The sequence below is a fragment of the Solanum dulcamara genome, chromosome 3 (assembly GCF_947179165.1).
Source record: "Solanum dulcamara chromosome 3, daSolDulc1.2, whole genome shotgun sequence".
Taxonomy (NCBI): domain Eukaryota; kingdom Viridiplantae; phylum Streptophyta; class Magnoliopsida; order Solanales; family Solanaceae; genus Solanum; species Solanum dulcamara.
Genome location: NC_077239.1, coordinates 5,440,501 through 5,464,045, shown reverse-complemented (window position 1 = coordinate 5,464,045; position 23,545 = coordinate 5,440,501). Strand labels below are relative to the sequence as shown.

General features: G+C 34.4%; 1 protein-coding gene across 1 annotated transcript; it reads right to left on the bottom strand.

Moving 5' to 3' along the window:
- Nucleotides 1–5,001: 5,001 nt before the first annotated feature.
- Nucleotides 5,002–23,009, bottom strand: LOC129881488 (tropinone reductase homolog). The gene is made up of 6 exons (XM_055955683.1): nucleotides 22,942–23,009; nucleotides 22,423–22,449; nucleotides 21,306–21,513; nucleotides 11,908–12,124; nucleotides 5,638–5,750; nucleotides 5,002–5,192 (listed from the first exon to the last, which is right to left on the bottom strand). The coding sequence occupies exons 1-6, from the start codon at nucleotides 23,007–23,009 to the stop codon at nucleotides 5,013–5,015; spliced, it is 813 nt and encodes a 270-aa protein (XP_055811658.1). The 3' UTR covers nucleotides 5,002–5,012.
- Nucleotides 23,010–23,545: the final 536 nt, after the last annotated feature.

Here is a 23,545-nt window from a genome sequence, read left to right as displayed (position 1 = left end):
GTACTGTAAGTACTACTCTCAGATTTTATTCCTCAAACCAAATGAAAGTTTACAACTTTTCTCCAACTGACAACTGGAACAGACAACATGAATTTTATTTCAACTACTAACATTTATGCAATTATTTTTACTCAAAGTTTTTAAAGACTTCAAACTAGGGTGTCCTAATCTAGTATGCCACATGTTGTGTGACGTGTTCCAATCACGTATAGCAGTCAAGGAATTAAGGGTGTTGTCTTCCAAAACATATAGTCCACTTCTCTTAGATCCCTTGGCCAGTTTCATGTCCTTTACAAAAAAATTAGTTTCATCAAATTCAAGAGTGCAATAATTATCCTTTGCAATCTTACTAACCGAGAGTAGATTCTTATTAATCTTATGAACTACAATAACCTCCTATAATTTTAGACCTGATTTAGTTATATTCCCAATATGTGTTATATCTAGTTGTGATCCATTGCCAACAATAATTTAATCAGATTATAATTTTTAAGATCAGATAGAATACCTGAGTTATTTGTCATATGACTATTGACTCTTGAGTTCACATACAAGGTATCATCAGTGGCAGATGTATTCTACAAATTGACACCATCTAATGCTTGTGGTAGTTCATCAACAAATTGGTACGAGTAGTCCCACCTGTAAAAATACTTAAGAGCAGTATGGTTATTCTACCATAAATTTGATAAGACTAAGTGTTATTCCTTTTCTTGTTTGAAGAACTTGTTCAATTCTGGTAGTTCTGAGAACCTGTTCCTTATCCAGCAGGCTTGAAGCCTCTTCCTCTAGGGCTGAAGTTGTTGTTTCATCTTCCCCTAGAGTAGTTTCCTCTTCCCCTTCCCCTTTGGGCAGAGAATGCCATATTATAATTTTGTGGTGACACTTCTTCTTCATCCTCCCTCATATCAAAACCTTTTAGAGCGTTAATAAATTAATTAAAAGTGAGATATGGTGCCTTACCTAGCATAACAGTCCTGAAGATCTTGTACTTAAGACCTAAACCTCTAGCAAAGTTGATTACTTTGCTATCTTCATCCACAAGTTTGTGAATAACTGCAAGACCATCACATATACCCTTGAATTTCTTAATGTATTGATCAATCTTTTCAGTTCCTAGCTTAACACTTTGTAGTTGTTGTTTGAGTTGAAACTCCTTATATTTTGTTGCTTGAAGATATGCTTCTTCCAAGCATTTCCATATATCCTTGGCAGTTGAGCAGCCCATAATCAGAAACATACTTTCTTCTATCAAGGTGTCTAAGATCCAACTCCTTAGCAACACATCTTTCTTCCCAGTCGTCAATACTACCACAGTCAAAGATTTTATTGATGGTAATAAATAAGTACAAGTCTCCTTTATATAAGAGTGAGTTGTAGAGTCCTAGGCTAACTAAAATTAGAGTTATACTACAACACAAATACAATGAGATTAATTACTAATTAACTACTAAGCGTTCATAACAGCAACCTAGTTATAATCTGACTCTAACATATCCAACATTGAGTCCTACTATAACTTAACTCTTTTAGTAGGTCTTTGACAATCGTCAGAACTCCTATCAGTTAGACCATATTGTTCAACCTGTTCCTTAGATCCATCTTGATCCGTATCTTCAACATTACGTATAATTTTATAATATATTATATTGTATTATCTTGTATTATTTTAATGAATACAATGTTTGAATAGATTGTATCATTATTTCTTATTATATAATATCACATATCCAATAATTTGAATAATAAATCTACAAGAAAAGAAGGGTACACGATAGAGCTACTATGAAAAGGTAGGGTAAATGATAAAATAAGATTATTAAATAATAAGTAAAGACAAAATGAGAAAAAAATATTAAGATAAAGGCACAATCACACCAAATCATATCAGCTGTTAGACAAAATGAGTAAATTATTTTCACAAAGAAAAATTCGTAACACCTTGAGTTATTGCTTATTCATTGACCCAATATATTTTAACCTGTCAAAATATAGCTCAAATGTATCATTTGGCACTCCTACTCAGTGGATAATACCAAGAGTTGGGCTGGAGGAAACAAGGATGAAGAATTCTTGAAAATTATGTACAAACTTAATTGTATCCTTGAACAGTTATTACCGATATTGTTTTAAAATATTAACCTGTCATAAATAATTTTCTATTTTACAAAAATAACAATAAAATTTGTGTATAGTTTATACTCTCGAGATCTCAAATACCCACGGGACTATGGGATAAGAAATTTCTTGAATTTCTAGAGCTATTTTTTTTTTGGGGGGGGGGGGGGGGAGGGGGTCAAAAGGGAGATAGTTACATTATATAATAAACATGTTTATAAGGAATGAAAAATAAAATAATTTTATAATCTTTGAACCTTTGAACATGTATTATTTTCACCTGAGTAATCTAACATGCTATTGTTATTCATTTTATTGCGGTAACTGAGATTATTAAGCATGACCTCAAATTCATGAATGTCGTTTCCACAGGAGAGTTCATTTAAATTCCTTGTCTCGAAACACTCTTTAAATTAATAACTATTAATTTATCGATTATATAATACCTCTACAAAATAATAATATTTCAGATCCCAATAATATTAATTTAGAAAGGTTTTACTATAAAACTAGCAGACAATGTGGTGATATATATTATTTGTTTTGAGTCAAGCCTGTATTATTTTTTCAAAATATCTCACACCATAAAAAAACATCATTAGTTCCACCTCATATGTTATTTCTCTTTCTTATCAACTTTCAATGTGGGCATTTTGTTCTCACACACATTAATAACATATTGTAATGACCTGAATAGTCGTTAATTAAGATTAGAAGAAATCGCAAAAAAATTTACTTAACTGGGTTCCACCATCCCTCCCTAGCGGCGTTGTTAGAGCAGGAGAACGTGGGACAAAACTTAAGTCACAATTATCTTATTTCCCTCACTTCTTCCAAGGATAGGTTAGAAGTGAGGGTTATTGCAAAAGCCCTCCAAAAGGCTGCTCTTGACTTGGGAAGAAGAGGGGAAGGAATCTCAGCACTGAAAGGATTTCAACGGGCATAATTTAGTCATGCTTTACCCATAGGACATCTGGAACCAAGGATTTCAGCAACATTATCTCTCCGCAGTTGCTTGGCGCCTAGATAGGCTAGGCTTCTCTTATCTGAGTAGTTAAATCTACACCCATTGTGTAGTATAAAAGGAAATTTAATGAGAAATCATATAACTAAGCTATGAGTCATGGGTCACGTACAAAAATTCATTTGTTTTAGTTGTTTAATTTGAAGTGACCTGGGTTAGATGAGTGATGTAATGATTGGGTGAGTTATTGATTGTGATATTAGTGCATACAGACGAGTAAAGTTGTAATGGACATAGTAATATGTACAAAGATATAAAATACGTAGATATTGAGGATAAACCTTAAGGTTTGATAGTGTAGGTGATGGTTTTATTTCTCGGATGTTTTTCATGTACTTGTTGAATTACTTCATGATATGTATATGTGTATATGAATAGGGGAAAATGCTAGACCTTATGCAAAATGATCACTTGTTGGCTTGTTTTGTAATGAACTCATTCTTGTGATATAATGTGGTCTGTTGTTGATAGTTGTGATTGATTTGCATAATTGAATCAAATTTCATGTTCTGACATATAATTGGATTGGGTGTCACATTTCGATATGTATTTGGATCAGACGTCACATTCTGACACATATATGGCTGGATTAGGTCCCCTGAGAGGGCCAAGTATGTGTGTGTGGATGGTCACATGAGTGGACCCGATGATATCTGTATTTTTATGTAATAGTGTGGTTAGTTGTAAATGAGTTAGGAAAAAAGGACTTATAAAAGAACCCCTGAGTTGAGGTATGTTAGTTATAAAGAACTGTGAGCATGTATAGACTTATTCATGGTTAAGATGGTGGACCATGTTAGACCTTGATGTGACCTATGTGATATATGAGTTATTCTAGGTTTATAGGTTAGAGATGAAGGTTGCTACTTGAAAGGGAGTTGTTCTCATCGAAGTTTCCACGAGTAATCGTAGTACTAGTCGTTGTTACCTAGAAAACGAGGTTATTTATGAGGTGTGGTTATGGAATGGCTAGGTCCCTATGTTTTGAGAACACTGAATCAAGACCAGTGGTAGTTGGGTGGAACCATTGAGTGGCTAAGGTTGTTTGGTGGTACGGTTAGAGTGAAGTGAGCAGTAGTATGCTAGGCCTATAATCTATAGTCTTATATTTGTAATTAGAATGGGTAGTGAAACTGTGGTCAGTAGAGTGGTGAAGACTATCAGAGTGAGAGTAAGAAGTTTACTTATTTGGTTGGGTGGACAGGCTTATAAAGTTTAATTATTATGATCTCTCTAATTTTTCTATTTATATAGTATGTAGTGACTATCGGATTGATCGGTGATGCCTACCAATACATGTTGTTTGTACTGATACTACTCTTGCTATGTCACTTGGCATAGTCTGGTTACAGGATCAGTTATGTTTCTTAGGTGAAGACGAAAACGATCCTCCAGCAGCTTTTATTTTTCCTTCCTTATGGTGGGAGGTGTGTCATTATTCATTTATTATGTTACCACTCTTAGATACTCTTGTACCTATCTTAGGCTAGTATTCTTGGGGATTTATTGTATAAATTGGATTACTACAGATTACTAGAAACTTCTGGCTTAAATACTCAAGTTTTGATATAAATTCCACAATACTTTTCATATAAGGGGGGGGGGGGGGTTAAAGGTTCTCCTACTTAGGTCATAGAGTAGGTGCCCGCACGGCCCGATGGGTTGGATCGTGACACATGTATTACCTTATGTTTGTGTTAAGGTTTCTAATATTGTTAAGTAAAAATTAATTAATTAGAATAGACTAGCAAAAAATTTTCAATCCTACATAATCAAACATAAAAAATTCATGGTTTCACCATACTAATTATAAAAAGTTGATCTTGTATATCAATCAAGTATTACATTTTATTCAACACAAAAAAAATAGTTAATAAGAACCATTAATTGTGAGTCCACCATCAACACATATAACTTGACCAGTAATATATGAAACAGCAGGGAAGCAAAGGAATGCCACCAATGCTGAAACTTCTTTTGGTTCTCCAGCTCTGCAAATTGGTGTTCTATTAATATTTCCTTCAAAATATTCTCTAGTCAATGGATGTTGCTGGAAAAAAATCAATAAAATTTTAGTAATGGCATAACGTTTTCGTTCACATTGATTGAATCCGTCACAAAATTATGATGGGCTTGCTTGTCACAAATTTGTGTTTCTAGTTGAATGATTTTGTGGTTATAAAAGAATGTTGAGTGACTTTCTATGTGAAAAGAACTATTAGTTGAGTGACTATATGAGTTTGTATATTGAACATGAAACCATCTGTCTATTATTTCTGACAATTAGTGTTAAATAATTTAAATTTAAATATGATAGACACAAATAACTAATGTAACAAAATATTAATCCCAATGCATTCAAAAATTGTTAGATTTTCTGACATTGATGGGTGCTAAAAATAACTAAAATTCGGTAACCTCATAAAGGGTGCTAATTAATTCACCACTCAATTAGTTAATCGAAAAATTCGCACGTCTCCTAACTAGTAAATTACCTTCGTTGCTTCGACGAGGGGTGTTTTGATAATCCAAGATGCTACTGAGTTCACTCGAATATTGTCTTTAGCCCACTCGTAAGCCAAGTTCCTTGTAAGTTGATTCATTGCTCCTATTAAGATGGAGAAAAAATACAAAAGAATTTTATATGATGGTTACAAGTAATTGTTCTAAGTATTGGTCGATTCGGTTCGATTTTGAAGTTTATTGATTTGACTTATCGGTTATTGGTTTATCAATTATTGATCATTATCGCTTCGGTTATCGGTTTAATCATAAAGATTTGATACAAAAAAAATAATTGAAAATCACTTAGAAACAAGGTGACAAACCAAATGAACCATGCACATGAGTTGACAAACTGCGTCTTGCTCAAAAGCAAATGCAAAATATTTTATAATAACCAAGAGTTTGAGACAACAAGAAATAAAAGTATGAAAACTAAACTCTAAGTGAAGGATTTTATATATCGAATGGTAATAAATATAAATTATTAAGTTACTATCGGATTATTGGTTAACCCGTTAAGAAAAAATCTTAAACCGTTGCGAATTGATAACCCGATAATAAAAAAAATTAAAATCATTATCGAAACTGCTAAACCAATAACCCATTACCAATAAATCAATAACCTTTTTTTCAATTCGATTTTGGACAACCCTATTTGCATCTATTACATTTTTTATATATATCAAATAATGCAACATTTTTTAAAATTACTTATTTTCGAGATAATAATCTTAAGGTTTTTAGTAATTAATGGCACTTTAGGGCTCTATCTATCCCCTAGCTCATTGCCCACAAAAAATATTCTAATTAATGGCACTTTAAGGGCTCTATCAGTATGAATTGTGGTAGGATGGTTGGTATTCCCTGTTGGGATGAGGAAGCACCACAACTAAAGTTTGATATGATAAATAATATGAAAATAAATTGGACACGAGAATTTTACGTGGAAACCCCTCTAACTGATAAAAGGGAAAAACCACGAGGTAGAAGGATCTCACTATAAAATATGGAGTACACTGTTCTCAAATACAAGGAAAAAACAACAATTAACACTTCTCTCTTGTAAAAGGAACAACTACTAAGGAGGACACTCAAGACTACAATATTTATCTTGGTGTATAACTCTCTTTGTATTTTTACTCTTTCTCTTTCTGGGATGATCTAAATGAGGGCATCAGGCCCTCTATTTATAGGAGGAACAAAACGCGTAAAAGAAATTTTACGCGCTTTGTAAACGTATTACCAGCTATTTTTCCTGTCAAAAGTTGCCAAAACGTGTTGCCAGCTATTGCTATTTTTCTGTCAAAAATTGCCTTTGGCAACTTTGACTTTTCTTTCTTTTTCCATTTCTGTTGGCTTTTTCTAGCATTTTCTAGCATTCTCCCACTTGAATTTTAATTGAGAATCAATTAAGTCTTCACACCATCCTTTCTACCCAATTACTGCAATGTTACGCTTCTGCTAGGCCAATAGAAGTTCGACACCATATGAACTTGTTACTGTTGATCGACTTCGTAAACATATCTGCTAGGTTATCATCAGTTTTTCTGAATATCCACATTGTCTTCTTCCACCTTCTCACGAACAAAGTGATACTGAACTCGTATATGCTTTGTCCTTGAATGAAATGCTGGATTCTTTGCAAGATGTAAAGCGCCCTGACTGTCACAAAATAGAGCAATCTTCTCTTGTTTGTGCCCGAGCTCCTCCAGTAACATCTACATCCATATTTCCTCTTTGCTAGCTTGTGTAGCTGCTATATATTCTGCTTCCATCGTAGATATATCCACGATAGATTGCAGTTTTGAAACCCAGCTTACAGCTCCTCCAGCAAGAGTAAACACATAACCTGTAGTGGACTTACTTTTATCAAGATCACCTGCATAATTTGAATCAACATAACCTTTAACAGTAAAATCTGATCCTCCATAATACATTGCAACATCTGAGGTACCCTTGATGTATCTCAGGATCCTCTTAACAGTATTCCAATGCTCTCTACCAGGATTAGCCATGTATCGACTGATCACTCTCACTGCTTGTGCAATGTCAGATCTTGTACATACCATGGCGAACATTAAACTTCCCACTGCTGATGCATACGGTACTCGAGACATATCCATCCTCTCTTTTTCATTGCTAGGACTCATACTTGAGGATAACTTGAAATTAATAGAAAGTGGGGTAGAAATTGACTTACAGTCTTGCATCTTGAAGTGTCCCAAGATTTTCTTCAAGTAGTTCTTTTGAGAAAGCCAAATCTTCCTATTATTTTGATCCTGGTAAATTTACATCCCTAGAATCTTATTTGCTGGTCCCAAGTCCTTTATTTCAAACTCCCTAGCCAATTGTGCCTTTAAATTTGTATGACGATCTTTGTTGGGGCCTGCTACCAACATGTCATCAACATACAACAGCAAAATAATAAAATCGTCATCATCAAAACTCTTGTAATAAACACAAGGATCTGAACTATGTTGTTGTATCCAAGGCTTATAATGAAGGAATCAAATCTCTTATACCAACACCTCGGCTCCTGTTTAAGGCCATATAGAGATTTGTTTAACCTACAAACCAAGTTCTCTTTTCCCTGTTCTTCAAAACCTTCTGGTTGGAGCATGTAAATTTCTTCTTCAAGCTCTCCATGAAGAAATGCAGTTTTGACATCTAACTGCTCCAAGTACAAGTCAAATGTAGCACACATCGCCAGGACCACTCGAATTGTTGTGAGTCGAACCATCGGAGAAAATATCTCATTGAAGTCTATACCTTCTTTCTGAGCGAATCCTTTCACCACCAATCTTGCACGATACTTCTCCACTTGATCATTATCATTGCGTTTGATCTTGTAGACCCATTTGTTTCTAATGGCCTTCCTTCTTTGTGGTAATTGAACAAGATCCCATGTTTTATTTTTATGAAGAGCTTCAATTTCTTCTTGCATTGCTGGCACCCACAGAGATAATTCTTGTCCTTTCATAGCCTCGTGAAAAGTTGAAGGCTCTCCATCTTCTGTTAGTAGACAGTATGCAATATTACTCTCCATAGAATAATCTGAGTGCCAAACTAGTTCTCTTCTCTCCCTAGTTGACCGTTGAACACTTAGAGTTTCGATCTCAACTTGCTCTTGTTCTTCGTACTCTGGTGCTGCTTCAGAAGAAACTGGAACTTCTTCTATTTCTTCAACTTCAACTGTAGTAGTCTCTGATTTTTCTTTTGAAGTGCTACCTTCTTTTGCTTGTATATTATTTTCAACAAATACAACATCACTGCTGATTACCACCTTGCGGGCTGTGGAATCCCACAAGCGATACCCCTTGACTCCATCAGCATACCCTAAAAAAATGCATTCCCTGGATTTTGGATCCAACTTTGATTTTTCTTGGGTATTGTACATAACATAAGCAGGACTTCTGAATATATGTAAGCGAGAATAATCAGCTGGTTTTCCTGTCCACATCTCCATTGGTATTTCCAGATCAATTGCGGTTGATGGTGACCGATTGATCACATAACAGGCGGTTTTGACTGCTTCTACCCAGAATGGTTTTTCCAACCCTGCAGTTGCCAACATAGCTCTTGTTCATTCCAATAAGGTTCTGTTCATCCGCTCTGCTACTCCATTTTGTTGTGGAGTATATGCCACCGTGAACTACCATTTAATACCTTCTTGTTTACAGAAGTTATTAAATTCATCACCAGTGTATTTTCCTCCATTATCTGTCCTCAAATACTTGATCTTTTTTTCAGATTCAAGTTCCACCTACGCTTTGAATTCTTTGAAAACTGGAAAAACATCTGCCTTTCTCTTTATTAGATACACCCAACTTCTCTTGGAGTAATTGTCGATGAATGACATAAAATATTTCACTCCTCCTAGGGACTCCACCGGTGCTTGCCAGACATCAGAGTGGACCAGATCTAAAATTTCCTTGCTTTTAGCAGAGGAACTGCTAAACTTTAGTCTATTTTGCTTGTTGGTAACACAATGCTCACAAAAGGGTAGTGAAACCTTTTTGAGCCCCGGAAGAAGCTTTTGCTCAACAAGAATCTTCAAACCTCATTCCGATATATGGCCAAGTTTACAATGCCATATCATCATTGATTCTTTAAATGAACTTACTGACGCGGTTGATGCTTCTCCTTCTTGGTGTGTTTCACCTTTAAGCACGCACATATAGGTTTGTAGCAAGTTTTTCCGCTTTCATCACTACAAGCTCTCCTTTGGATATTCTCATGACTCCACCATGAGTCTTATATGAACATCCATTATCATCTAGTTGTCCTAAAGATAATAGATTCTTCTTCAAGTCTTTTACATGTCGTACCTCCTGGATGGTGCGAACCGTGCCATCATACATTTTTATTTTGATGGACCCAATACCAATAACATCCAAAGCATAATCATTTTCCATGAACACAGACCCTCTTGAGATAGGATTATATTGATGGAACTATTCTCTCTGGGAAGTCATGTGCCATGTTGCTCCTGTGTCCATGATCCAGACATTAGAGAAATGTTTTCTGCCTTCATTATTTGATATTGCCTCACTACATAAAATATCGCCATCATCCGAGGTACATAAAATATTCCCTTGAGCATTTGATGGCGCAGGGTGTTCACTCTTCTTCTTGAACCGATAATGTTTCTTGAAGTGCTTTTTCTTGCCACAGTTGTAGCACTTGATATTCTTCTTACTTCTTGATTGAGATCTGCTATGATTGTGACTCCCACTGGGGCCACATTCCGTTGGTCTTCCTCTCATCATCATCAAAGCTTCAGCTTGTTGCGAACTTGCTTGTCTATCTTCCTTATTTTTGCGCCGATTTTCTTCTTCCAAGACAGCGGCTGCAATTTCATCAAAAACTAGACTATCTGTATTATTCGTCAGGTTGATGATGAGTTGATCATACGAGTCAGGCATACTTTGAAGTAGAAGCTTCGCACGTTCAGTCCCCTCTATTTTGCAACCCATTATTGTAAGTTGCGAAAATAGAGTATTCAAAGTATTGATATGTTCAGTAACTGACATGGACTCTGCCATTCAAAGAGTATACAATCTTCTTTTTAAAAAATTTTTATTATGCAAAGACTTGGCCTCATACAACCCTATAAGAGTATCCCATATTTTCTTCGCCGTCCGCTTTTCTGCTACATTAGACAATACTTGATCAGCTAGTGCCAAGTGTAAATCAGCAACTGTGTTGCTGTCTATGTTGTTCTACTTGCTTTCATCAACAAAGTCTATGGGCCTGCCTTCAATTGCAGCTAAGCAATTGTCTTTTCTCAATATCGCTTTTATTTTCATTTTCCACAATGAGAAATTAGTCTCATTGAATTTTTCAACGTCAAACTTAGTTGTACTCGATATTGTTATTTGCTTCACACCCTTCTAGATCGTTTCTGAATATTTTTGCGAACAATCGTAACAAATTATACTATCACCGAAATTTACTATTCACGTGAATAGTACTATTCATCAAATTTTACTGTTTATGAAAATTTACTATACATGAATAGTACCTTCGCATAAAACAGACAGAATAACCGAGGGCTCTGATACCACTATTGGGAGGAAGAAGCACCACAACTAAAGTTTGATATAACAAATAATATAAAAATAAATTAGATACAAAAATTTTACGTGGAAACTCCTCTAACTGATAGAAGAGAAAAAGTACGGGGTAGAAGGATCTCACTATAAAATATGGAGTACACTGTTCTCAAATACAAGGGGAAAACAATAATTAACACTTCTCTCTTGTAAAAGGAACAACTACTAAGGAGGACACTCAAGACTACAATATTTATCTTGGTGTATAACTCTTTTTGTATTTTTACTCTCTTTTTCTGGGATGATCTAAATGAGGGCATTAGGCCCTCTATTTATAGGAGGAACAAAATGCGTAAAAGAAATTTTACGCGCTTTGTAAATATGTTGCCAGCTATTTTTCCTGTCAAAAGTTGTCAAAAGTTGTCAAAACGTGTTGCCAGCTATTGTTATTTTTTCTGTCAAAAGTTGCTATTGGCAACTTTGACTTTTTTTTTCTTTTTTCATTTCTGTTGGCTTTTTCTAGCATTTTTTAGCATTTTCCACTCTTAATTAGAGATTTCGAATTTGAATCTTGAGAATGAAAGAAGTTTCTTTGGAAGCACAATCGATAAATAGGCCATGTAATGTGCAAAGTTGTATTTAGTTGGACCCCAACCCAATGCAGATACCGAATACCAAGTAACATATTGATTGAATGAGGATTACCTTTAGTTGCTGAATAGATGGAACATGTTGGAAATGCCACAAGCCTAGCAACAGAAGATATAAATACGATGCTTCCACTTCCTGAGGCCTTCAAAATTGGATGTGCAATTTGGGAGATGTGGTGAGAAGCTTCAAAATTGGTTTTCATGATAATAGAGTAATACTCCTCAGTGTACTCTGTAGCTAACTTACCCATCTGTATACCTGTATTATTTATCTATCTCCAAAGAAAAAAGAGGTTAAATATCTTCGGGATATAGCTGCACCGGTAAATTCAGAATTTTCATTAACCGGGTTTGAAAAATAAAAACTACATAAAATCTGAACTTGAAATCGTAAGGTTAAATTTAATTTGAACCCCTTAATCACTAAGTCAACTTTCAGTCCTGTGTTCATGTGATTCCTCTCTCTCTCTACACTATTTTCTCGATACGTGCATTACACGTATTTATTAAATTATGTATATGTGATATATCTAAAACCAATCAACTGTTGCATCAAAATGTTCCTTCAAAATACAAAGAATAATTGAAAAATAATATGATTTAATTCAGCAGAATAGTGATATCTCAAGTTCTGCTGAATTGCAAATTCACTCAACGACACACTTGAGCTTTTATAAGAAGAAGAATAGTAAAAAACTAAGAAAATTCATAGTTTAAAGATAAGAGGAACCCTCAGCTATTTATAATCAATCATAAAGAATGGTGTGAACATGTGTTTATTGTATTTGATTAGAAAGTCACAACCATTCATAAATAAATAGATAAATATAAATATGAATGTAAAATATAAAAGATATACCAAATTGGGTGTATTTAGTTGACAGTATTATAGTAATTTAATATTCAAGTAAGGAAATATTTTTAGTTGAAAGTATTATAGTAATTTAACATTCAAGTTAGGAAGTTCAGATTTTTTAAGGTGGTGTATATATATATATATATATATATATATATATATATATAGTAAAAATTTATCATATATATATATATATTTGGTGAGGGGTTCAAAGTAAAATGATTTTAAAAAACAAGTAATCATCCAATTTGACCAATTAAATATGGGTTGGATCTAAATTGTTTGGACTCTCTAAAAATATTGTTGTATTTGTGTTAAATTCTTTAAAATTGCATTATTTTTGAGGAATTTAACATATATTGAATAACTTTTGAGTCCGAGTAATATAAGATTGAATAACTGACCATTTAATCAGGTCTACTTTCTACAACACCCAATTTCACATGTAGGTCTATTTTTCCTTTTCTTTTCGCCAAATACGTGGAATTCCTTTATTTAGGCCTGCTGGGTTTTACTAAATTCATAAATTTGTGTGATTATATATTTATAAAAATATGAATTTATTTTGGTTATAAACTTTGGCCAAGTAATATAGAAAGTAAAAATCTCAACAAAAATTTAGACGGCCAATTAGAAGTGCTATTATGGATGTTAGCGGAAACGTGAAAATATAAAGAACACGGAAGAACAACAATATTGAATGTGGTTCAGATCAGAATGAGCCTACGTTCACCAGAGAATAACTGTCTTTATATTAACAAAGAAAGGGGAGAAATCCCAAATACAATTAAGATAATTGCTCTATCAATTTTCTATTCTTCTAATATATTTTACAAATGCCATAAAATATGAGAAGACAAGAGAAATGTTTTTGAGGTGTGTTTCAAATGAAACAAGAGTTACCTATTTATAGGAATAAATTCTTGCTCTTGATGTCATCCATGACATCACATTTTGTCAAGATGTCAAAGTTTACCAAACTTTTACCAACAAGTTTACCAAACTTTCACCTACAAAGTTGCTACATTAAGACTATCTAGAATCTTGTCAATTTTAACAAATCTCCACCTTGACAAGATTCTCCATTTTCAACTTTCTTTCAGCAACTTTTGTTTGTGTCTTCAACCTCAACTCTTTCAATCTCCACCATGGTTTGCGTTCCGAGCATGCGTATGAACAACTTCGGCCAAAAATTCTAAGCTTACTGGGCAATTCCGCTGTAAGAAAAAAAAGAATCAAACCTTTGTTGAACACACTAGCTCTACCTAGTAGTTGTTCTCCCAGAGTTTGCATCAGTTGATGCATACTCCCACCAAGTCTTTGCAGTGTGCAAACTTGGCAAGCGGGACTAACTTGGTCAGCATGTCTGCAGCGTTATCGTTTGTGATAACCTTCTCAACCTTGATAGCTCCCTCTTCAAACCTTTTCAACCTTGATACCTCCCTCTTCAATGACATCTCGAATGAAATGGAATCTGACATCAATATATTTGGTGCGCTCATAAAATCTTTGATTTTTAATCAAATGAATAACATTTTGTTTGTCACATCTTAGAGTTGATTCCAGTTGAACCAAACTCAATTCTGCCACCAAATCTTTCAATCAGATAGCTTCTTTCACTGCTTTTATTGCTACCATATATTCTGCCTCTGTTGTTGACAAAATGACAATCGATGTAAAGTTGATTTTCAACTAACGGCACTGCCAACGAGAGTAAAGATGTATCCAGTTGTGGACCTTCTTCTATCAAGATTCCCTGCATATTCAGAATCCACATAATCGAAAACTGAAATGCCTTCACTTTTTTGAAAGGTTAGGCCAATATCAGAAGCTCCTTTGAGATATCTCAATATCTATTTGACAGCTTCCCAATGCCTTTTTCCTAGATTTGCCATGTACCTACTTACCACACTTATATATTGAAAAATATCTGGACGTGTGCATACCATAACATATATAATGCTACCAATTGCACTAGCATAAGAAACTTTTGACATATGTTCCACCTCATCCCCGACTGAGGCGTTTGTAACTCTGAAAGCTTAAAATGAGAAGCTAACGATATACTTACAGGCTTGCTCATCTGCATATTGAATCTCTCAAGAACTTTTTTGATGTACCTCTTCTCTCAGATGTACAACACCATCTTCTCTTGAAATCTCTATTCCAAGAATTTTCTTTGCATCTCTCAAATTCTTCATGTCAAATTCCTTACTCAATAATTTCTTCAAAATATTTATCTCTGTGATGTTGTTAGCAGCAATAAGCATATCATTAACATACAATAGTAAATAAATCATACAATTACTAGACATTTTCTTGTGATACATACAACTATCAAATGCATTCCTCAAGAATCTATGTGTAGTCATGAATGCATCAAACCTTTTGTACCACTGTCTAGGGGATTGCTTCAAACCATACAAAGACTTCTTCAGTTGGCATACATGATCTTGTTTTCCCTTATCTAGAAAACCTTTAGGCCATTCCATATAGATTGTCTCTTCTAGATCATCATGTAAGAAAGCAATTTTGGCATCAAGCTATTGAATCTCCAAATCAAATTGTGCAACCAATGCTAGTAGCACGTGAATTGAGTTATGTTTCACTACTGGAGAGAAGATCTCATTATAGTCAATTCCCTCCTTCTGACTGAAACCCTTTGCAACCAATCTCACCTTGAACCTAGCATCTTCCACTTCTAGAATACCTTCTTTCTTTCTGTAGATCCATTTGCATCCAATTGTCTTCTTCCCATTTGGCCTTTCAACTAAGACCCATGTCTTATTTTTGTGAAGAGACTCCATCTTTTCCATCATGGCTAATCGCCATTGTGTAGCATCTTTGCAAGAAGTTGCTTCAACATACAAATAGGGCTTGAGTTCTTTAATCTCTTCTTCTATAGCTACAAATTTGTATGCAATCAGATTTTCTTAATTTATAAGATGTTTTGGTTTCCATATATGCCTTTTGTCCCTTCCCTTCGCAATTGTGTATGGTTCATGAACAGTATTTCTTCAAGATCTGCATCTTTTAACTTATCAACTTGAGTCTCTTGATCCTTTTCATTGGTATGCTCCACCGGAGCTTCACCTGGTTGTTTTTTTTATTTCTTGATAACTCCACAAAAACTTTAGGAGGATCAAGTATAAAAGATTCATCAAAGGTAACATCTCTACTAACTACAAATTTGAGTAAAGATAAACACCAAAGTTTGTACCCTTTTACTCCATCTACATACCCTACGAATATAGCCTTTTGGCCCTTGGTTCAAGCATTCCTTCATTAACATGATAATAAGCTGGACACCTAAATATTCGCATGTATGAATAGTTAGAGGGTTCACCTGACCATACCTTATTCGGAGTCTTAAAGTCAATTGCTGATGCTGGAGATCAATTGACAATATGAGAAATAGTGTGAACTGCTTCAACCCTAAGCACTTTGGACATTTTGGCTTGTAAGAGCATACAGCGAACCTTCTCAAGAAGAGTTCTGTTCATTCTCTCGGCAACTCCATTCTGCTATGGTATGTGCCTGACCGTCTTATGTCTTGCAATCTCATGAACCTTGAAGAAATTATTGAACTCTTCACTGTAAAACTCTAATCCATTATCTATGCGAAGATACTTAATTTTTTTTCCCATTTGATTCTCAACCAAAATCTTCCATTCTTGAAATGCTTCAAAAGCATCACTTTTTGCCTTCAAGAAATGCACACAAATCTTTCGTGAAAAATCATCAATAAATGTGAGAAGATACCTATTTTCTCCCTTTGATGAAAGCTGAGAGGGACCCTATAAATTTGAATAGATGTAGTCTAGCACTCTTCCCATCTTGTGTTTGCTAGTGCTGAAACTGACCTTCTTCTGGTTCCCTAGGATGCAATGCTCACAAAATTCAAGTGTGCTAATATTCTCACTGTTCAAAAGGTTGTGTTTTCTCAACATCTCTAGTCCTTGTGCGCTCATATGGCGCAGTCTCATGAGTCATAATCTTGCCTTGTCATTATCAGATAACTACTGCATTGTAGATGCATTAATAGAGCCAACAATGGTACTTCCTGCAAGTGTGTAAAAGCCATCCTCCAGCTTGGCCTTCAGCATGACTAAAGAACCTTTAGCCACCTTCATTGTACCTCTCTTGCTCATGTACTTGTAGCCTTGAATATCTAGAGTACCCAAGGATATCAAATTCTTCTTTAGATTAAGAACATGACAGACTTACGTAATAGTCCTCACGATTCCATCATGGCAGTGAACCTGAATTGAACCAATGCCAATTATTTTACAAGTTGCATTATTTCTAAGTGTCCCTTCTTGTGACAGCCCCAACACTCCGCATTTGTCACACCCCGATCTTAATAGGGTGTGATGGGCACCCGACCCTATGCTCGGAGTTGAGCAAACCCATTACCTCATATTACATACTTAATCTATTTAGACTTGTACATCAAAATAAATGAAAAAAATATAGCTAAGCTTTGTGAATCTTTCTTTCCAAAATCTATCATCCCATAAAACTCGTGACATACGACATAATAACATATTGGCTGGTGACGCCGCTTACAAAACTGACACTCTATACCCACGACTCTGTTGCAAAGTCTCTAACTTCGAACGAAACACCATAGCACATATACTCTGACTAAGCAGCACTCCAGGAACAAGTGGAGTTGCTAACCCCACTGGAATATCTTCTATAATAGCTTCTACTCGTCCGGGTGTACCTGCGCGGCATAAAACACAACCCCCGGAGAAAAGGGGGTCAGTACGAGTAATGTACCGAGTATGTAAGGCATGAAAATCAGCATAACAAAGAACATAAGATATGAACAACCATATCATAAAATCATAGAACATATAGTGAGATAAGAGAGTAACTTGTACATATGAGTGCCTTTTAGGACGAATGCCATACATGCTTGTCTTTTCCTTTAAAAACATTTCTTTTTCATATCCATAGAAAATAGAACATGTCATATCGCCCACATATGTCCCGCGTTCGGGCATCCCGCATCCGAGATGAAAATTACGCCAACTGACCAAGTGGCAATGCGTCTATAGCGCCACATATGAACCTTCCCCATATCCCCAATTTACGTATACATATACATATAGATAGCATGCAGGAGAGCTCAACAAAAGTCATGTATCTATCTGAGTGACGGAAGGTCGGTAACCTCCGATTGTATTATAGACTAACCATGGTCGCTTTGTCTCACCTTGAAGGAATAATTATTATAAGATGAGACTATCCACGAAGGATAATATTAAGAGAACGTAGAATAAGGTCACAATCTCGTAAGACGCCAAATCGTATACATATGCACATAGGACCAATTTTCAAGACTCGTAGAATAATTGGAATGAGCTATGATTCAAAAATTAAGACAAGAGTCATGTCAAGTATCTTTCAAAAATTACCATGGATTATATCAAAATAAAATTTTTGGAATCATATACACGTATCTAAGCACGAGAAAATATCCTTTGGAAACTCAAGAAAATTGGTCATCCTAGTGGCTCTACGAATAGGACTTCCTTAAAATTGTATAAAATGTCATATACTTGTTTCATAAAACCCATGCCAAAAGAAAGAGTAGCTCTATATACTTATGTCAAAACATGCCAGGAGAAAGAAGGGTAAACCTTACATACATGAAGCCGTTCTTATCATAGCCATCATAGACATATTTGCATCATCGACATCATCAATATCGTTGTAAAACATATCCATCGTTATTGTCATAAAAGCTTGTAATACTGTAAACCTTTGTTTTGGGAAACTATAGACATTTTGGAAAACATTGACGGGTTGTAGGAAAAGTAGTCATTTCCTTGGGACCATTGACACCTAGCTTTTGAAAACAAAGAAAATATGGAAGCACTTATGAAATCATAAAGAAAAGAGTAAGCCTTACATACCTTGTCCGTTTCCTTAGTCAATCACACTTAAATCTTGACCTTCCCAAAAAATCTATAACAATGATAACGAATGCAAACATTAGCTGTAGATATCCAAGATTCTCATCCTAAACTAACATTTTTTTTCTATCAAAATTTCGAGAGCACTTCCCCTGTAAATACACTATTCCCGAGATTTCAACTCGGCCACAATATCAAAAACCATCCAACAACAACAACTAGAAGCACATATACCATTAAATCACTTCAATATCCCACAATACAACTCCAAACAACTAGCTCAAAATTTACGATACCAAAATAGAGTTTTTAACCTTTATTTCATAAAATCTTTAACCATCCCAAACGGGGGGTCATGTGGTTGAAACCAGAAGCAACCATACCCTTTTTAAAACACTTTAAAGCACTGCAACACGCAACCCAACTAGCTTCAACCGCAGCACCACAACGACAACACACTACGCAACTTCAATTTAACTACTACGACTTCCATTTAGTTGTTTCTAACGTCAAGCATCCTTATACATTTTTTCACTTTCAGCATCATTTAATACATTTAACATACCCCATAACAACCTCATAAACTTCAATTGAAATATAAAACCTTACCTTGCTCAAAATTCACCAAAACTCACCAAAACTTGTCTCGGAAGCTCTCGTAGTACGGCTAAAATTTTAGGGCTGTTTGGTAACATTTTGGGCTGCTCCAAACCATAAATTTACATTACCAATACCTTCATAAAATCTTGGTATACCCTATATAATTAATTCACAAAATGAAATTGGAGACTTACCTCTTTTTTTCTCCCCCAAAACCGAGCTCTCTCTCTCTCTCTAGCTTCAAGTTTCTCTTCTCTTCTTCCTCTTGAATTTTCTAGAATTCTCTTGGGATAAGAATGACCCTAATGAGTCATAATACACACACACACACATATATATATCTTCCACCACTTATCCATATTTGAAAATAAGTCCCTCAAATATGAATATAGACACATGACCCCTTCTCCATTTGTTTCTAGAATCTTCTTTAAAAAAAATAAAAATGACTTAATTGTCTTGCCATGTACACTTTGGTTCATATATTTTCATCACATGGCCATAAAAGAGTGCACCCCTACATGAATTTTATTGAACACTTTGATCTTTCAAGAACTTTCTTGAACACTTTGTGAAATGCCCGTTTTACCCCTAGCCTTCCACAATATTACCATAGGCTACTTTGCGAATTTTCTTTTTTGCCCTTTGCCTTTCCCAATATTTCTACACTATTAATGTTCATAAATAATATTCATAACCAACTTGTATATTAAAATAAATTTTGGAAGATGGTCATTTCCTTCACTTTACCACGGCTATTTTAAAATATCCAACCATATAAAATACGGGATATAACAACATTCTTCTTGTTCACACGAGATTTTGATCTGTGCTTTGATTTGGTCCTTCCATGTTAGCTAGTATGACCTCTTACAAAGAGCCCATTAGCTTCATCATCTTTGTCTCCTTCAAAATGCCTTCGCACATCACAAGAGTTAAGTGTTTGTCGCACTTGCTCAAGAGTGATTGGTGCCTTGCTATACATCATTGAATTCTTAATATCATGATATTTTGAAGTCAATAAAAATAGCAAAGCACATGCAAGCGTCTTCTCATCCTTCTTAATTCCGGCAATCTATAAGTCCATCACAAGTTTATTGAATGCATTTAGATGGTTTTGCAATAAAGTACCTGACTCCATCTTAAATGTGTGAAGACGCCATTGTAACAACATCCTTGTTGTAACCGACTGGTACTGGTAAAGCCCTTCCAACCTATCTCATAACTATTTGGCTGTCTCCTCGGTACTTGTACTCATTTCATAGAGCAAGTTAGGTGCAAGGGATAGTTGGATAACACTCAATGCATCTCCTTCAATTTTTGCCTTATCAGAAATCGATGTGTTATCGGGGTACTTTCCGTTAATAGCATGTATTGAACCTTCCCTCTGCAGTAATGCCATCATCTGAATTTTTTAGATATTGAAGTTGTTGCGCCCACTAAATTTATCAATTTCAAACTTCATGAAACTCATTTTTACTTGTTCTTCCTCTTCTACTACAAAGTATTTGGAAATACAAGATATGAGAAGACAAGATATAAATGTTTTTGACGTGTGCTTCAAATGAATCAAGAGCTACCTATTTATAGGAATAAATTTTTGCTCTTGATGTTATCCATGACATCACATTTTGTCAAGATGTCAAAGTTTACCAAACTTTAAACCTACTAAGTTTACCAAACTTTCACCTACCAAATTTCTACATTAAGACTATCTAGAATCTTGTCAATTTTAACAATGACTTATACATTAGTCTATTACAAATTATAGAAGTTGAGACAAAATTTTCATTAAAGGTGTTTAAAAATATGAAGAAGTAAATATACGAAAAAGTCAGAGAATTTAATATCTATTATATATACACTTCGAATAATTTTAGCCTTTGTATATATGATGTAATGTTTACTGAAGTAGGTTTGGATGCACTCCTTGTACCTATCTGGCTTCCCGGCCCTGATCATAAGTTTTCATAGGTTTTTCTTTTTTCTTCAACTTTAAATCCAACTAAAATGTATCACGTAAGTTGAAATGAAGAAAGTAGTAAAATTCTTTCAAGAAAAAAATCTTACTAGAATGTTGAGCTTTACTTGGAAAAAATTGATAACTTTCTCCATAAGCATATCTCTTTTGGGTCTTAAACTCAAGTCACATACACATCCTTCTACTTTGTACCCCTTGCCTCTCCATTTCTCTAAACACTGATCAAGTTGTTCTTGATTTCGACAAGATGTATAAACTGTTGCACCAAATCCAGCTAATTCTTCTACTATGGCATGCCTATTTTTCGATCCAAAGAAAAATAATAATAATAATAAACTTAGTGTAATTCTGAGGAAGGTGATGTGTATGCTATTGTTTTCGATAGATCTTCAATTCAAGTAAAATATAACAAAATTAGTAAAAAAAAAAGAGTAACGCAGAAAAACAATATCACTGTTTCCAAATAAAATAATTATGTGGTCTAAGTAAAGGATTTAACACTTTAAAAGAAGATTTCTTTTTCATAATAACATATAACTATTCATAATAAGTGAAATTAATTTCTCGAAAATAAAATAAATAATTTGCGCTATTATAGATTAAATTACACTTAGGAGGGGAGATAGAAGAGTACGTACGGTTCTGCTGAATGCAAAAGCTTTCATCCAAACCCTGCATTGGTATTAATAAATCTACGAAATACATATAAAAATTAAATTCAGAACTCAGTCACTAACACTTAATGTTGTTGTCTTAAAATTTAGAATTCATAAAATTAAAGAAAAACATAAATTGAATAGTTGCTCACCCAACCGTTTAAACTAGGAATAGCCGGTGGATGTATAAAACATATGTATAATTCATATATAATATATAATATAATTAATACTCCTCTATCCCAATTTGTATGACTCATTTTTCTTTTTAGTCAATCTCAAAAGTAATGACATACTCCTATCTTATTCTGAATGAAATAATTTATATCTACACAAACATCTATGACTTAACTTATTTTTGACATAAGTTTCAAAAGTCCTTTATTTCTCAAACTTCGTGTCAAGTCAAACTACATCACATAAATTGAGACATATAAAATATGTATATGACCGTGTATAATCAATATATAATCAATGTATACTAACTAAAAAAGATAAACAAAGTAAAATCGATAGATATATGAAACACATAAAACTCAAATAAGCTTACCCTATCCCTTTAGTGCCTCCAGTAACCGCAAGATAGTCAAATACTACAAAATGCGTTTTGAATGCGTAGTCAAAAAAGGAAACAAAACGCGTAGTCAAAAAGGGAACAAAACGCATTTTGAACGCGTAGTTAAAAAGGGAGGTGCAATACTCGGATTTTACGCGTTTCTAGTTTTCTATAAATAGAGGGTCTCTTGCCCTCATTTAGATCATCCCACAAAAATACAATTCAAAAGAGTAAGAACACAAAGAGAGTTATACGCCAAGATAAATATTGTAGTATTGAATATCCTCTTTAGTGAGTTGTTCCTTTTACAAGAGAAAAATATTAATTGTTGTTTTCTCCTTGTATTTGAGAGCAGTGTACTTCCATATTATCATAGTAAGATCCTTCTACCACGTGGTTTTCCCCTCTATCTGTTTGAGGGGTTTCCACGTAAAATTCTCGTGTCTAATTTATTTTCATTATTTATTATCATATCAAACTTTAGTCATAGTGCTTCCTCCCCCAACAGTAACAAGGGCAGTTTTCCCTTGAAGAGTCCACCTTCCATCTCCACTACTATTGGATTCCTTTTTTTCTGCCATTGATGGTTCTTGCCAATTTACTGTAGTTCAATAGGAATTAAGCAAACATATTTTTGTGTTAAATAGGTGACCAAATGTATCAAGGCAAGGCATGAAAAAGTGGTCCACTTACAGCTGTAATATTGTAAAGTTTGTGACATGCACTTATTATACTACTCAATTAATTAACGACAATAGTTTAATTGTCATATATTTTTAAAAGTAATTAACATTCTTTGTAAATATTCCTAAAATCTATAGCGAAATTAGATCTAATGATAATTAATTAATATCGATAAAAGCTTTCATACTCTTTGTTAATGTATTTATTTGTTGCAAGTAAAAATTAATTTTGTTATAGTGTCATAGTCCCAATAAATTGCTAGCTTGTATATTCTCCATGTCAATTAGTACTATAATGTACTTCACCAGTTAGGGAAATCCCCCGTCCAGTATAGGTATCGAGAGAAGAACCAAGTGATAGACGCGCTAGCTAAGGAGGGGTCTAAACTATCAGAAAACTCTTTTGTATAGTGGATAATTCCGCCCTTGTTTGT

Coding starts and splice junctions, on each gene's coding strand:
- LOC129881488 (XM_055955683.1), bottom strand. CDS start 23,009: ATGGCAGAAAAAAAGGAATCCAATAGTAGTGGAGATGGAAGGTGGACT. Junction 5,751..11,907: donor CATCTATTCAGCAACTAAAG/GTAATCCTCATT, acceptor CCATCTTAATAG/GAGCAATGAATCAACTTACA. Junction 5,193..5,637: donor CCCTCGTCGAAGCAACGAAG/GTAATTTACTAG, acceptor ATTTTTTTCCAG/CAACATCCATTGACTAGAGA.